Here is a 16,299-nt window from a genome sequence, read left to right on the forward strand (position 1 = left end):
AATAGATCATGTGATCGCATTTTGATCACATGACCTGCTGATGTCACGAATTGTTAGGTGGATCGCTACGTGTAATTGTACATGCGCAGAGATGATGTTGAGACGCCAAACTGAAGTAATGTGCATGAGGTAGGGTGTCCATTACTGGATATTCTCCGTTTCATATTTATGCAAAGGTGAATTACGATAGTAATCATGATGCGGTGAATTTCTATTGGTGGCCTTTCAAGCCGGATATTTGTGATCATTAATTACCTATTTTGATAGGTTTAGGTGATGTTGTGGGCGGCACTAGATGCACTATAAAATTTGGTGGGGGAGCACTTCATACTATGCTTGACAAAGACTCCTGGGTAGTCGAAACTTTGCTGCTTTTTATCGGCCTTTTTGTACATTGTTCATGGAGTAACGACTAATAAAGGACGTTTGGATGAATATGCTGCCGTCAACTTCTATTTGAATACTATCCTGAGGATAGGTCATCAATATATACTGCCTGCATAACCCTGTAAAATTTCCAAAATATAAAAACAGAAAATTTTTGTATAACAGCTAGTGACATTTTTTATTCAGTTGTCCCAGGAAATATGATTTAAAATACATTGTAAGCATAGATGTGTTAAATACACATTACACAAAACTGAACATATGTCACATAATGTCATTCTGCATAAGGAATAATAATAATAATAATAATGTTAAATACTACTAGTGGCTCAATATATAAAAATGTCGAGAAGGAATAATAATGACTTCAGACTTGATATACGTAATAATGCCTTTGGTCTGACTTTACGCAAATCTTAATTTCATATAGAATTTTTGCAGTCAACAAACTTAGGTATAGATTATATTTAGAAATAATAGAACATTGCTATTTTATTATATTTCTGATGCATACGTGTTAGCAGTATAAAAATGCACAATTTTTCTTGGTAGGTCTTCCCAAGGCAGCTGTAATAAATCAAGGACGCCTTTTGATCAGTTCCTCGATAAGTACCCTGGCTGGAGTTTCATGTAATGATGTTTTGTACATTCCATTGCCTTTATACCACAGTGCTGGTCTTATGATTGGGGTCCGTGGATGCATCCAGCAAGGTAACTCTGTCTTATGTGTCTGTCTGTCTATCTATTTATCTATTTATCTTTGGAATCAGAAACCTCCTTGCACAGTTTATTTTACCAAGCATAAGCCTACATATTGGCCAACACTTAAACCCTTGCTATATTATACCTTTACTATTACTATTGCATACTATGACATGTTTGTCTGCAAAAAAGTAAATGAGTTGAAAAATATGAAAATATAGGCAATTAAGTGCAATGGTAAGAAAACCCACATTTAAAGTTTTAATCATCTTTCCTGTGCAATATGGCTACATCTCTCCTCTACTTGGTCATACACATTCAATATTGATCTGAACCCATTTAGATAGGACCGACTGACCATCTCATGTGCATGTGAGCCTCCCTATTCTCCTTCAACACCATCGGGCATTTCAAATGCCCAACATTTGTTAAGCTTGCATGTGTATGGAGGGGTCAGGAGAAATAGCTGTTGGCCGAATAACAGGTGTATGCAAAACTTCGGCTGGGCAAAGTAAAAACTGGCATGCCTCCACTGCTCTAGCCTTATTTTAAGAGTAGGGGAATGAAGTCTGAGCCATAACCCTCACCAGAGGTAACAAAAGGTTACTTTCAGCCACTTGGTCTTGAATATCACTGGCAAGATGGTGGCTGCCCTACCAAGTGGCACTACCTAAGGAAACTTAACAAGTGAAAGTAATGAGACATCACATACTTTTACCTTGTTCCTCCTTACAAAATGGAGCAGTGGTCTGGTAAGATTTTCTGGGGTTCATTGTCTTTCTGAATTAGTACTTCACCATCCAGAGTGTGTAGTGAAGTTAATGTCTTCTCTTTCAAGATTTTTGCAGTATATCGGAGGATTCATGAAGTACAGCTCCCCCACACATTTAGCACTTACACACCTACTGCTGCTATCAAATCTGTCACGATCACGACTTACACTCAGGATGTGAGCTCCAAGGGTTACCCAGATTTAAACGTCAACCTCTACCTCTACCTTACGCCACATCTTCCCCCTATAGCTATCTGACATCCACATCTAAGGGATATTGGCTGCCACCACTTCGGCGGTCATATTCGGCGGACAAAACGCCTTGAGCTAGGGAAATCACAATTTCCTACTCAAACTCACTATGCTCTCTAGCATTCACAGATTAATACACAAATATATGTAACGCTTCTTCTAAGGTCATGGAATCGTTTAGAAAACAAGAAGTTTTAATATCCAAAGGACGGTGCATACAAAAATACAGTGATCAAAATGTAGCAATACAATGCAATACAAATACAATGCAACAAATAACAGTTTGAAAATAAAAAGGATAAAAGAAATGGAACTTAATATGTTATGAAAAGGTAGAAGTCCGGTTGCTTGGGGTTAGAATGAAAGTCGGCCAGATCATCAAAGGAGTTGTACCCCAAAGAAATGACAATTTGCTAAAGGGACATACAACTTAAGAAGGTTTGCAGATTCCACCACTAGCCCCCTTCCTCTGATGTCATGCAGAGGCAAGTGTGTATGCTAATGGGTTTTTGGCTCAAAATCTGCCCTCTAAGATATATTTTCTTGTGGGCATCATGCAACTTCATACTACCTTCATCCAACCCGTCATAATGTTCCACACATGTGCATATAAATCATGGAGGGTTAGAGGCAGTACTTGATGAGTTCATTAATTACTACATCTTACAGAGCCTTGATTGAGGTGACATTAACAGAGGTGATGCCAGTAAATGGCCTAAATACAACATGAGCAGCAGGCTGCCAAGTTATAGATTAGGTCCAGTATTTCTTTGATGAATATTCATCTATATGGATTTTTATATATGACCCCTTCTGCAGGTCAAGGTATCCTCAGCCTGACTTCCCAAGGTCCAGCAACAGGTTTTATGAGCGGGGTACTTCATGTCTGTTGTTCTCCTTCCCTCGTTTTGTTTAGACATACCTTGGTTTGAAATAAGACACTGACAATTCTTTGGCTGGGGGAGAGGGTTCCTACCACTCTGCTATCTAAAAATGGTTTTTATATCTATACCACCACACATCTCTAGATGGGAACTTTATCACCATCATACTTCTGTATGACCATGCACTTCTCAACATACTCATTCCTCTTATAACACTCTACATTTGAGATGCCATCAGATCCAAAAAGATTGACTTTAGTCTCCAACCAGGGTATTGGTTGTCATATGTCTTGACCATTAACAGTATGATCGTTGCTAAAATATAGAGGAAATTTCTTGTGCTTTGGCTTTAACAGTTGTGTTCTAAGTGGACAAAAACTAAGCATTGCACTTCTATGCATGAGATGCATCTTACTGTGCGACTCCAGTTGGGCCTGCCATAGCTTTTACCAGCAATGAGCCACTTTCTCGATGATTTTCTTACCAAAATCCTCTCATCATTAGGTGAAAGCTTACAGCATTTAAGTGAGCTTGTCGTGGACCACCTTTTTTGTAGCATTCAGGAAGCTGTGCTTGTATTGTTACCAGTGATGAGCGGCAGGGGCTATATTCGAATTTGCAATATTTCACGAATATTTGGGCGAATATTCATTATATATTCGCAAATTCGAGATTATTTTCTTGATTGTGAAAAAACGGCAATGTAATATTCGCATAATGCGCGTGAACGGCACTAATGATGCGAATATTTTGGTGCAATACGTGAAACTTCACATTTTAGCAAGTCTGCATGTACTGTATGTAAGGACAGCAGAACCTATCACACTTCCTAACACCCTGCACTGCAACAGCTACACTATATCAGGATATAACCTACACTGACTATCTCCCACTAACTAGCTGTATTATATATATAAGCTATCTATCTATCTATCTAATATAATGAGTGGAAAGCACAGAGCACAGCAATAACACTGCTGTCTCTCTCAGAACTTTAAAAAACTGTAGAAAATGGCTGCTGGGGAGGTTCTTATATAGTAAGGGGTAGGTAACTTTCCTATTGGTTGCTAGGGATGTTGCTAAGCTCAGACAAAGACATTGCAGCCTTCTCATTGGCCCAAAAGCAAGAAGCGGGGTTAATGATGAAAAAAAAAGAAGTAAAATATCCGAAATTACAAATATATATCACTATATTCTTAATATTCACGAATTCTCGAAGTGCCTATATTCACGATTAAGGCCTCTTTCACACGGGCATTGCGGGAAAAGGTGCGGGTGCGTTGCGGGGAAACATGCACGATTTTTCCGCGCGAGTGCAAAACATTGTAATGCATTTTGCACGCGCGTGAGAAAAATTGGCTAGTTTGGTACCCAGATCCGAACCCGGACTTCTTCACAGAAGTTCGGGCTTGGGATCGGTGTTCTGTAGATTGTATTATTTTCCCTTATAACATGGTTATAAGGGAAAATAATAGCATTCTGAATACCGAATGCATAGTACAATAGTGCTGGAGGGGTTAAAAAAAAAATAATAATAATTTAACTCGCCTTAATCCACTTGATCGCGCAGCCCGGCTTCTCTTCTGTCTTCTTCTTTGCTGTGTGCAGGAAAAGGACCTGTGGTGACGTCACTCCGGTCATCACATGGTCCATCACATGATCCATCACCATGGTAAAAGATCATGTGATGACCGGAGTGACATCACCACAGGTCCTGTTCCTCCACACAGCAAAGAAGAAGACAGAAGAGATGCCGGCTGCGCGATCAAGTGGATTAAGGTGAGTTTAATTTTTTTTTTTTTTAAATTAACCCCTCCAGCCCTATTGTACTATGCATTCGGTATTAAGAATGCTATTATTTTCCCTTATAACCATGTTATAAGGGAAAATAATAATGATCGGGTATCCATCCCGATTGTCTCCGAGCAACCATGCATGAAAATCGCACCGCATCCGCACTTGCTTGCGGATGCTTGCGATTTTCACGCAGCCCCATTCACTTCTATGGGGCCTGCGTTGCATGGAAAGCGTACAATATAGAGCATGCTGCGATTTTCACGCAACGCACAAGTGATGTGTGAAAATCACCGCTCGTGTGCACAGCCCCATAGAAATGAATGGGTCGGGATTCAGTGCGGGTGCAATGCGTTCACATCACGCATTGCACCCTCGCGGAATACTCGCCCGTGTGAAAGGGGCCTAAGGCTACTTTCACACTGCCGTTTCTGGGTCCGCCTGTGAGATCCGTTTCAGGGCTCTCACAAGCGGCCCAAAACAGATCAGTTTAGCCCCAATGCATTCTGAATGGATAAGGATCCGTTCAGAATGCATCAGTTTGCCTCCGTTCAGCCTCCATTCCGCTCTGGAAGCGGACACCAAAACGCAGCTTGCAGCGTTTTGATGTCCGCCTGACGATGCGGAGCCAAACGGATCCGTCCTGACTTACAATGTAAGTCAATGGGGTCGGATCCGTTTTCACTGACGCAATATGGTGCAATTGAAAGCCGCCTCCTATTGACTTTCAATGTAAGTCAAAACTGATCCGTTTGCATTATCATGAACAAAAAAATATATATATTTATTTATTTTTTGTTCATGGTAATGCAAACGGATCCGTTCTGAACGGATACCAGCGTTTTGTATTATAGGTGCGGATCCGTCTGTGCAGATACCAGACGGATCCGCACCTAACACAGGTGTGAAAGTAGCCTAATATTTGCGATTCGAATATTCGCGCCCAACACTAATTGTTACTTGGTCTTTATATCATTTCGATAAGAAAATCATATTTTCTTTTTTAGTATTGGCATGACTGGTTGGTAGCCAGAGTTGCTGGAACATTACATTAAATATAAACTCTAAATACTGTATTCTTTACAAAGTGAAATTCCGGAATTTATTAGGTGTTAACAACAATATTCTTAGGCTACTTTCACCCTCGCATTTTGGGCGGATCCGTCATTGATCTGCAAAAACGGATCCGTTACAATAATACAACCGCATGCATCCGTCATGAACGGATCCGTTTATATTATCTTTAACATAGCCAAGACGTCATGAACTCCATTGAAAGTCAACGGGAGACGGATCCGTTTTCTATTGTGCCAGATTGTGTCAGAGAAAACGGATCCATCCTGGCACACAATGTAAGTCAATGGGGACGGATCCGTTTTCTTTGACACAATCTGGCACAATAGAAAATGGATTTGGCTCAGTTTTGGTGTCCGCCTCCAGAGTGGAATGGAGACGGATCGGAGGCAAACTGATGCATTCTGAGCGGATCCTTTTCCATTCAGAATGCATTAGGGCAAAACTGATCCGTTTTGGACCGCTGGTGAGAGCCCTGAACGGATCTCACAAACGGAAAGCCAAGTGTACTGTATCTGCAAAAGAGATTTATCAACCGTTAGTAGGAATGAGAGTGCATCCTGTGATATGAGAGAGAACTTATCGGTTGAATGCTTTTGTTTAGAGTGCCATAGTCCAGTCTGGTGTTTTTTGAGCGTGGGCGGACATACCTTTAGCACAGCCTGTGTAGTTGCACAGGGGCCCTTTAAAGAAGAGGGGCTCCCTGGGGAGCACCTAGTCTTTCTGCTGCCAGAAGCAAAGTGCAATGGCTCCCTCTTCCTCCCAAAAAGTACGTAGGTTGAGAAAAAAATAGCACTGAACGGTAAAACAGAGGTAGAAAACCATTTTTTATGGTGGTGCAGTTAACACCTTAGTGACTGCCCACTGTACAACATCCACACACATTCATATACTCACTACCTGTAAACAAGCAATCATACACACATCCACTACAACAACACATATGTATACACGCATGTGCTCAAATATCTGCATGCTTATACACACTAACTACATACATACACAAAGTGATATAACTAAAGTCCCATGGCAGTACATTTTGGGTCAGGATCCCCTTTTCCTCCAGTACCATTCATTATCATCCCCTGTATGGGAGAAAAGTGGCATCAAGAAGTTACAGTGTTTGTCTGCATGCTGCACTGGAGCAAACTTTGGTGAATTTTCCAGGGGTTTGTGCCCCGCTTGGGCGGAGCAGGGCGAGGACGGTCTGGAGCCAGATACAGCATATTTATTAAAATCTACACCAGGAAAAAGACATAGATCATACCTGAAACAGTAGATTTCCATTCTGGTGCATAGACCTGCACAGATGTGCCACCATTATTAAAGGGGTGATGCCATGATTGATTGACGTCATATAGTACCTGACAATAACTTTCTAAGGCCTCTTGCACACGAGCACATGGCTTTTTCAGTGTTTTGCGGTCCGTTTTAAACGGATCAGTTTTTCCGTTTTTTGTTTCAGTAGTGTTTCCGTTCCGCTTCTGTTCCGTTTTGCCATTCCGTTTGTCCGTTTGGTTTCCGTTTTTTGCGGATCGCAAATGGAAACTGAAACATGGCATATACAGTATACGGTAATTACATAGAAAAATTGGGCTGGGCATAAAATTTTCAATAGATGGTTCCGCAGAAAAACGGAACGGATACGGAAGACATACGGATGCATTCCGTATCCGTTCCGGTTTTTTTTTTACAGCCCCATTGACTTGAATGGAGCCACGGAACATGATTTGCGGGCAATAATAGGACATATTCTATCTTGGAACGGAAATACGGAAAACGGAATGCTTTTTTTTTTTGCGGACCCATTGAAATGAATGATTCCGTATACGAAACATAAACGGAAAAAAAACATTTGTGTGCAAGAGGCCTAACAAAACTAGGACTAGCCCTGTTCTTCACATGGATCCAAAGCTAACCTAGTTAACTGCCCCAGTTACTCTGCTAATTCCCCTTCAGACTGGCCGCTCTGGGTGTGGTCCTTTCTCAGGAGGCATGGCACAGCTTCTAACACTAGATATGGTTGGTGCAGTTAAAGGATGGAGTGTTTGCGACCACCTCAGTAGATGGATGTGCACATTACTAATTGTTCTGCAAACCCGTTCCGCAACCCATTCATGCGGACGTGTGACTAGACCCTAAATACTAGTGGGCTCCATTGTAATGAAGTAAGAAGAGCATCTCACAACTGGGGCATTTTTCTACAGAAAGTAGATTACAGAAATAACTAGTTTTTCCGAATGAATTATACTAAAATAACATTTAATGGTGGCACAACGTTTTTAAGGGGCATGCGCCTCTTAATAATTGTGGCCCATCTGAAGCCAGCAACGTGTAAAATGTCAATCTTAATGAATGTCCCCCCTTATGTTCCTTTCAGCTTCCTCCGTTAACATAATCAGAAACTTTAATACATGTTAAATGCCAGAAAGAGACCCCAATTGCATTCAGACCTCAGAAATAGGCACACAGATTCAATTCAGACTCCCAAAATGAATCTAGACCACAGACTTAACCCCTCAGAATTTATTCAGACCAGACCCCAAAAATCTGTCAGACCTCAGACCCCAAAAATCTGTCAGACCTCAGACCCCAAAAATCTGTCAGACCTCAGACCCCAAAAATCTGTCAGACCTCAGACTCCAAAAATCAAAAAAAAACATTCCAAGTTTTTGTTCAATATTTAAGGCTGCGTAGAACAGGCAATGTTAATGTTTAGCTGCTACCCATATGTTTCCATATTTTTAAAGGCGATCTATAACCAGGTTTGTGCTGCCCTCTCTGACAACATAATTAGGGATGAGCAAATTGACTTCGGATGAAACAATGAAAGTCAATTCGCATAAAACTTTGTTTCAATACTGTACGGAGCGAGCGCTCTGTACAGTATTATAATGTATTGGCCGAATTTATTGCTTCGCAAAGTCTCGCGAGACTTCGGGTAATAACTTCATAAATTGATTTCTACTGTAAAAAAACATTTCCCGTACTCGGGTTCGTTTCCAAACAAAGTTTTATGCGAATCGATTTCAGATGTTTCATCCGAAGTCAATTGGTTCATCCCTAGACATAATATATTTTTTACTATAGCACCAATACAATCTGCTACTCTTTTCAATTAGTAAAGCCCATATGGTGCAGCCACATGTTCCGTTTTTTTTTTTTAAAGCAATATTTGAATAAAATAAAAAAACAGGGTGGATTTAAAAAAAGAGGGGAATTTGTTTATGTCCTTATGTTTTTCTTCTTTTATGATCCATCCTGATTTTGGTTTCAAAAACTGCATCAGAAAAGCTGATCACGTGGTAGTACCCATAGTAAGCTTGCTGCTTAAAGGGGTTGCCCATTACAAGAACTTATCTCCTATCCACAGGATAGGAAATAAGTGTCTGATCAGTGGTGGTCCAATCACTGGGGCCCCCGCTAATCACAAGAACGGGTGCCCATGTTTCACCAGTTTTCTCTGAAGTGGCAGACACACCTGAGTGTCCAATGCCCCACTCAATGGTAAGGGACCAATCAAACACTTATTCCCTATACTGTTGATAAAGAATAAGTTGTCATAAGAAAACCCTCTTAAAGGGAACCTGTCACCGGGATTTTGTGTATAGAGCTGAGGACATGGGTTGCTAGATGGCCGCTAGCACATCTGCAATACCCAGTCCCCATAGCTCTGTGTGCTTTTATTGTGTATAAAAACCGATTTGATACATATGCAAATTAACCTGAGATGAGTCCTGTCCCTGACTCATCTCACATACAGGACTCATCTCGGTAATTTGCATATGTATCAAATTGGGGTTTTTTACACAAAAGCACACAGAGCTATGGGGACTGGGTATTGCGGATCTGCTAGCGGCCATTTAGCAACCCATGTCCTCAGCTCTATACACAAAATCCTGGTGACAGGTTCCCTTTAATGACTTATTAAAATGAAATGTATTGAAATGTACAGGAAACACACCCTAAAACATTTCTGTAGTTTTGTACTGTTAGGGTACATCCACATGGGGGTGTATGCACTGTGGATTTTCCACCACAGAATTGCGGGTGGAAAATCCACAATATTTTACATTAACAGAATACGTGGATGACATTTAAACAAACCGCATACACATGCTGCATAAACATTGTGGATTTTACATAGCAATGCATACAGTAAAATAAGCATATTATGTCTCATTTGGATGACCATAGCATAAAATATTGGCAAAGTATCCCCCTATTCTAAAGAAAATAAACAAATAAAAAATAATCTGTGTCCCACGGAAAAAATAAGCAACTGTCAGCTGTCCCTCGTCTGCCTGCCCTACTGCACCACTCCTGACTGCTTCTGGTCCCTGCAGGACCATGGGGTGGCTTAGTCCCATGACTGCTACGGCTAATTTCTGGCATCACATGTGCTTGAACAGCATGTCATTAGGAGCGATGTGCATTTCAATCAGATGTGACTGTTGAGACCCATATTTGTAAAAGTATCTGCGGCCGACACTTGCATTTGTTCCACGGATGCACAGTTGAGGTGTTGTGGGTCTCCTAACATGCTCAATCTTGTCACTAATAAGGCTAGGGCTACACGGCGACATGTGTCGCACGACTTCTTGTCGCCGAAAAGTTGCACAACATTTTTTATAATGATAGCCAATGGTGTCACACTGCGATGACTGCGACACGACAGTCGAGACACCATTGTCATTACAAAAAATGTTGCGCGACATTGGTGCGACACATCTTGCAGTGTAGTTGTACCCTTTTTGTCATGTGAGTTAGGCCTCTTTCACATGGGCGTCATGTTTTTGGCCTGGATAAGATGAGGGTGCGTCGCGGGAAAATGCGTGATTTTTCAGCGTGAGTGCAAAACATTGTAATGCGTTTTGCAGCGCGTGAGAAAAATCAGCATGTTTGGTACCCAAACCCGAACTTCTTCACAGAAGTTCGGGGTTGGGTTAGGTGTTGTGTAGATTGTATTATTTTCCCTTATAACATGGTTATAAGGGAAAATAATAGCATTCTTAATACAGAATGCATAGTACAATAGCGCTGGAGGGGTTAAAAAAAAAATATATAATTTAACTCACCTTAATCCACTTGTTCGCGCAGCCCGGCTTCTCTTCTTTCTTCTTCTTTGAGGAATAGGACCTTTGATGATGTCACTGCGCTCATCACATGGTCCATCACACAATCTTTTACCATGGTGATGGATCATGTGACGGGCCATGTGATGAGCATAGTGACGTCACCACAGGTCCTTTTCCTGTGCAAAGCAAAGATGAAGAGAGAAGAGAAGCCGGGCTGCGCGAACAAGTGGATTAAGGCGAGTTAAAATTTTTTATTTTTTTTTAACCCCTTCAGCCCTATTTTACTAAGCATTCTGTATTAAGAATGCTATTATTTTCCCTTATAACTATGTTATAAGGGAAAATAATAATGATCGGGTCTCCATCCCGATCATCTCCTAGCAACCGTGCGTGAAAATCGCACCGCATCCGCACTTGCTTGCGGATGCTTGCGATTTCACGCAGCCCCATTCCCTTCTATGGGGCCTGCGTTGCGTGGAAAACGCACAAAGAGGAGCATGCTGTGATTTTCACGCAACGCACAAGTGATGCGTGAAAATCACCGCTCATCTGCACAGCCCCATAGAAATGAATGGATCCGGATTCAGTGCGGGTGCAATGCGTTCACCTCACGCATCGCACCCGGCCGGAAATCTCGCCTTGTCACACCACACATGTTGCCATGTAGCCCTAGCCTAAGGCTACATACACATCTCCGGTTTAAATGCCAGAATCTCTGGATCTGTCGCTGCCGGATGTGGATGAAATGTCCGCCAGCCCCATTAAGTATAATGGGGTCCGGAGGAGATCCGTGCGCCTTGCGACAGGCAAGCAGAGAATGCTGCATGCTGCGGTTTGTGCCCGGCCGATCCTCCACATGTCTGCCGGTTGGCCATGCCGGAGTTTGACATAAAAGGTGTGAAAGTAGCCAAATTTTTTAGCATTAGTGGCAGAATGTATGGGGATTTGATAAAATCCTGAATGTCAGAATGGCCCCTAATATTACACACATATATTGTACATATTTCACACATACATACAGTACAGACCAAAAGTTTGGACACACCTTCTCATTTAAAGAGTTTTCTTTATTTTCATGACTATGAAGGCATCAAAACTATGAATTAACACATGTGGAATTATATACATAACAAACAAGTGTGAAACAACTGAAAATATGTCATATTCTAGGTTCTTCAAAGTAGCCACCTTTTGCTTTGATTACTGCTTTGCACACTCTTGGCATTCTCTTGATGAGCTTCAAGAGGTAGTCCCCTGAAATGGTCTTCCAACAGTCTTGAAGGAGTCCCCAGAGATGCTTAGCACTTGTTGGCCCTTTTGCCTTCACTCTGCGGTCCAGCTCACCCCAAACCATCTCGATTGGGTTCAGGTCCGGTGACTGTGGAGGCCAGGTCATCTGGTGCAGCACCCCATCACTCTCCTTCATGGTCAAATAGCCCTTACTTTCAAAGTTTTCCCAATTTTTCGGCTGACTGACTGACCTTCATTTCTTAAAGTAATGATGGCCACTCATTTTTCTTTACTTAGCTGCTTTTTTCTTGCCATAATACAAATTCTAAAAGTCTATTCAGTAGGACTATCAGCTGTGTATCCACCTGACTTCTCCTCAACGCAACTGATGGTCCTAGCCCCATTTATAAGGCAAGAAATCCCACTTATTAAACCTGACAGGGCACACCTGTGAAGTGAAAACCATTTCAGGGGGCTACCTCTTGAAGCTCATCAAGAGAATGCCAAGAGTGTGCAAAGCAGTAATCAAAGCAAAAGGTGGCTACTTTGAAGAACCTAGAATATGACATATTTTCAGTTGTTTCACACTTGTTTGTTATGTATATAATTCCACATGTGTTAATTCATAGTTTTGATGCCTTCAGTGTGAATCTACAATTTTCATAGTCATGAAAATAAAGAAAACTCTTTGAATGAGAAGGTGTGTCCAAACTTTTGTTCTGTACTGTATACTCATACATTACACACAGTTTACACACTTATCATTGTTTGGTAGGCTAGATGTGTCATAAAGTGCTGAGAGACTACAGAGAAAAGCACTAGATAAAGGGCCTGAGTATATGGCTTGGCAGGACTCACCGCTTCCTCAGCCCTGCAGTGCAGCAGTTCCCCCGTCCCTCTTGGCCAGACTGCCCAGCTAGATAAAATTACAGCTACCAAGGAAGCTCTGGCAGCTGTACAGGACAGTGAAGAAGACCACAGGGGAGATGGTGGGGGGAGTTATTAAGGTTGCAGCAGGACTTTTGCTACTGCTAATAAAAAGAACTTTCAGCCAGAAGCTCGTAGTTGCAGTACCACCTCTTCCGTCCTCCTAATCTGTGAGCGGGGCAGGCGGACAGGCAGCTAAACTCCCTCCTGGCAACTGTGTTATAACACATTACAGTACAAAGCCATGCAACACAAACGTGCATGAAATGCAGAATACATTCAATATACCTCCCAACTTTGAAAATCACAGAGGGACAATAGCAGCGGCCCTTGTAGCAAATTGTTTCATACCAAGCCTTGACTTTAACTCTGCCCAATGCATAACTATACACACCCAATGCTGCCCAGCTCAGTCCCCTTAATGCCTCCACATAGTAACTATTCCCCCTTTTGTGCTACCACACAGTAGTTCTGCCTACATTGTGCCCCTCACAGTAGTTATGCCCACATTATGCCCCTTAAAGTAGCTATGGCCACATTGTGCCCTATCATAGTAGTTATGCCCACACTGTGTCTCGTCACATTAGTAATGCCTACACTGTTCCCCTCACAGAAGTTATGACCACATTGTGCCTCATCACAGTAGTAGTGCCCACACTGTGTCCCACACAGTAGCTTTGCCCACATTGTGCCCTATCACAGTAGTTATGACCACATTGTGCCCCATCACAGTAGTAATGCCCACACTGTGCCTCCCACAGTAGTTATGCCCACACTGTGCCCATCACAGTAGTAATGCCCACACTGTGCCCATCACAGTAGTAATGCCCACACTGTGCCCATCACAGTAGTAATGCCCACACTGTGCCTTTCATAGTAGTTATGACCATACTGTGCCTTATCACAGTAGTTATGTCCACACTGTGCCTCATCACAGTATCAATGCCCACATTGTGCACCTCACAGTAGTTATGCCCACATTGTGCACCATCACAGTGGTTATGGCCAAACTGCGCCCCGTTATAGTAGTAATGTCCAGACTGTAGTCCTTACAGTACTAATACTTACCTTCGCAGTAATACAGTAAAGTAAAAAAAATAAAAAATAAAAGTAAATACTCACCTGGTTCCTCAGGGCTCATCCAGCTCTCCTCAGCATGCACAATGAGGTCACACAACGCGCTGCTGGGCTGTGTAGGAGGAGTGCACAGGCTGATTCCCGGGCCTGCAGGCTGCTCCTACACGGCCCAGCAGGGCAATGTGTGACCGCGTATTAATATGCATGAATATACAATCCAGCAATGCCAACAGTCTGAACATACCAGTGATGCCACATTAAGTGTTACACATCTGTTCACTGTTCGCCATTTTATACCATGTTGACTGGTTGCTGTACATTATGGAAGTGTGTCTAGGGCCATGAGTCAGTGTGGAAGTGCACATCCGCCTCTGTTTGCGTACTGGCCGCAGATTACTTGTGGTGGTGAATTGCTCTATTATGACGTGTGGCTTTCCAATCTGGTTCAGTAGGGGTTAACTTCCCAGTCTGTGTCTGAATCTGTACCTGTTGTCCATGTGCTCTTTTAGTCCTGCTACTTAGTTCTTGAGCTCTGTCTGTTTGTGGTAGTTCTGTCTGAAGTGTGGGGCCGGACCCTGGCTGTGCAACAGTGTTTGCTTCTAAGTCTCAAGCCTGTTCCTGTGTAGTATGTCTGGGTTCTGGAAGTCATTGCCATGTCTGCTCGCTATTTCTGTTATGTTCGAGTTCCAGAAACTTCTGTCATGTGTGCACTGGTCACTGCAGTTCTTACTGTTTGGACTAGTTGTCTCTGTATTGAATCAAAAGAAATGGACGGCACTGTGCTTACTTTAGAGTCCAGATGCACGGTCAATAGGTCGGATCCCCACAGACATATAATAACGAGACCGGCACTCCGTAATTTCTTTGCAGAGTAGAAAACGTTTTTATTCGTCACCCATACGTGACGCGCGTTTCGGCACAAATGTGTGCCTTTATCATACAACAGGTGATAGTAGCTCAATCCCACATGTAAAACACACCATTTAAATACACTTTTTAAATAACCCACCCCCTAATCACATGAGTAATCACGTGACTGTGGCTAAAGGCATCCGCCCCCCCAGTCACATGACCAGTCACATGATCATGACATCATGTTGCTACGTGACACAAATGCAAACAAAGCTTAATCTGAGAAGAAAACAGAACCAGGCAGAGTATATTATATATTGCTATGAGATCTGAATAGTTAAGTCAGCAATCTATTATACAGCCAAATGCCCAACATATTACAATATATATATTTGTTGTTTGATCGTCATACGTTCCACAGGCTAATTTCAAATGAAGCTGTTCAATGAGTATTCCTTGTTTAGACCCTTAGGAGCAAGCGTCTCCAGCCGGTGGATCCAATATGCTTCACGTTGGTGGAGCATCTGGATTAGATTCCCTCCACGCCGAGGTAAGGTCAATTTCTCTATAATTTGAAAACGCAATTGTGAAATGCGATGTTTTTTCTCAATAAAGTGTTGAGGGATAGGTAACAAAATGTTCTCTTTCCTAAGAGTAACATATTGTAACATATTGTAATATGTTGGGCATTTGGCTGTATAATAGATTGCTGACTTAACTACTTAGATCTCATAGCAATATATAATATACTCTGCCTGGTTCTGTTTTCTTCTCAGATTAAGTTTTGTTTGCATTTGTGTCACGTAGCAACATGATGTCATGATCATGTGACTGGTCATGTGACTGGGGGGGGGGCGGATGCCTTTAGCCACAGTCACGTGATTACTCATGTGATTAGGGGGCGGGTTATTTAAAAAGTGTATTTAAATGGTGTGTTTTACATGTGGGATTGAGCTACTATCACCTGTTGTATGATAAAGGCACACATTTGTGCCGAAACGCGCGTCACGTATGGGTGACGAATAAAGACGTTTTCTACTCTGCAAAGAAATTACGGAGTGCCGGTCTCGTTATTATATAGTTGTCTCTGTATGTCTGGGTTCCATAAGTCTTGATCCAAGTCTGAACAAGTTCAAAGTCCATGTTTCTATATGTCTGGGTTCCAGTAGTCTAGTCTGAACAAGTTCCAAGTCCATGTCTCTGTTCGGCCCTGTAGGTGAGCTGATAATGAGGATGATAATGGATGCTGCTTTGTCCTTCAGTTGATCTT

General features: G+C 42.1%; 1 protein-coding gene across 1 annotated transcript in view; it reads left to right on the forward strand.

Moving 5' to 3' along the window:
• Window positions 1-16,299, forward strand: part of LOC120985705 (very long-chain acyl-CoA synthetase-like) — a 91,830-nt gene that overhangs the window by 52,043 nt on the left and 23,488 nt on the right. The window contains exon 3 of the mRNA XM_040413803.1: window positions 940-1,098. Within this exon, the coding sequence (XP_040269737.1) occupies window positions 940-1,098 (159 nt within the window). The remainder of the gene's footprint in view (window positions 1-939; window positions 1,099-16,299) is intronic.

This window comes from Bufo bufo, chromosome 1 (assembly GCF_905171765.1).
Source record: "Bufo bufo chromosome 1, aBufBuf1.1, whole genome shotgun sequence".
NCBI lineage: Eukaryota > Metazoa > Chordata > Amphibia > Anura > Bufonidae > Bufo > Bufo bufo.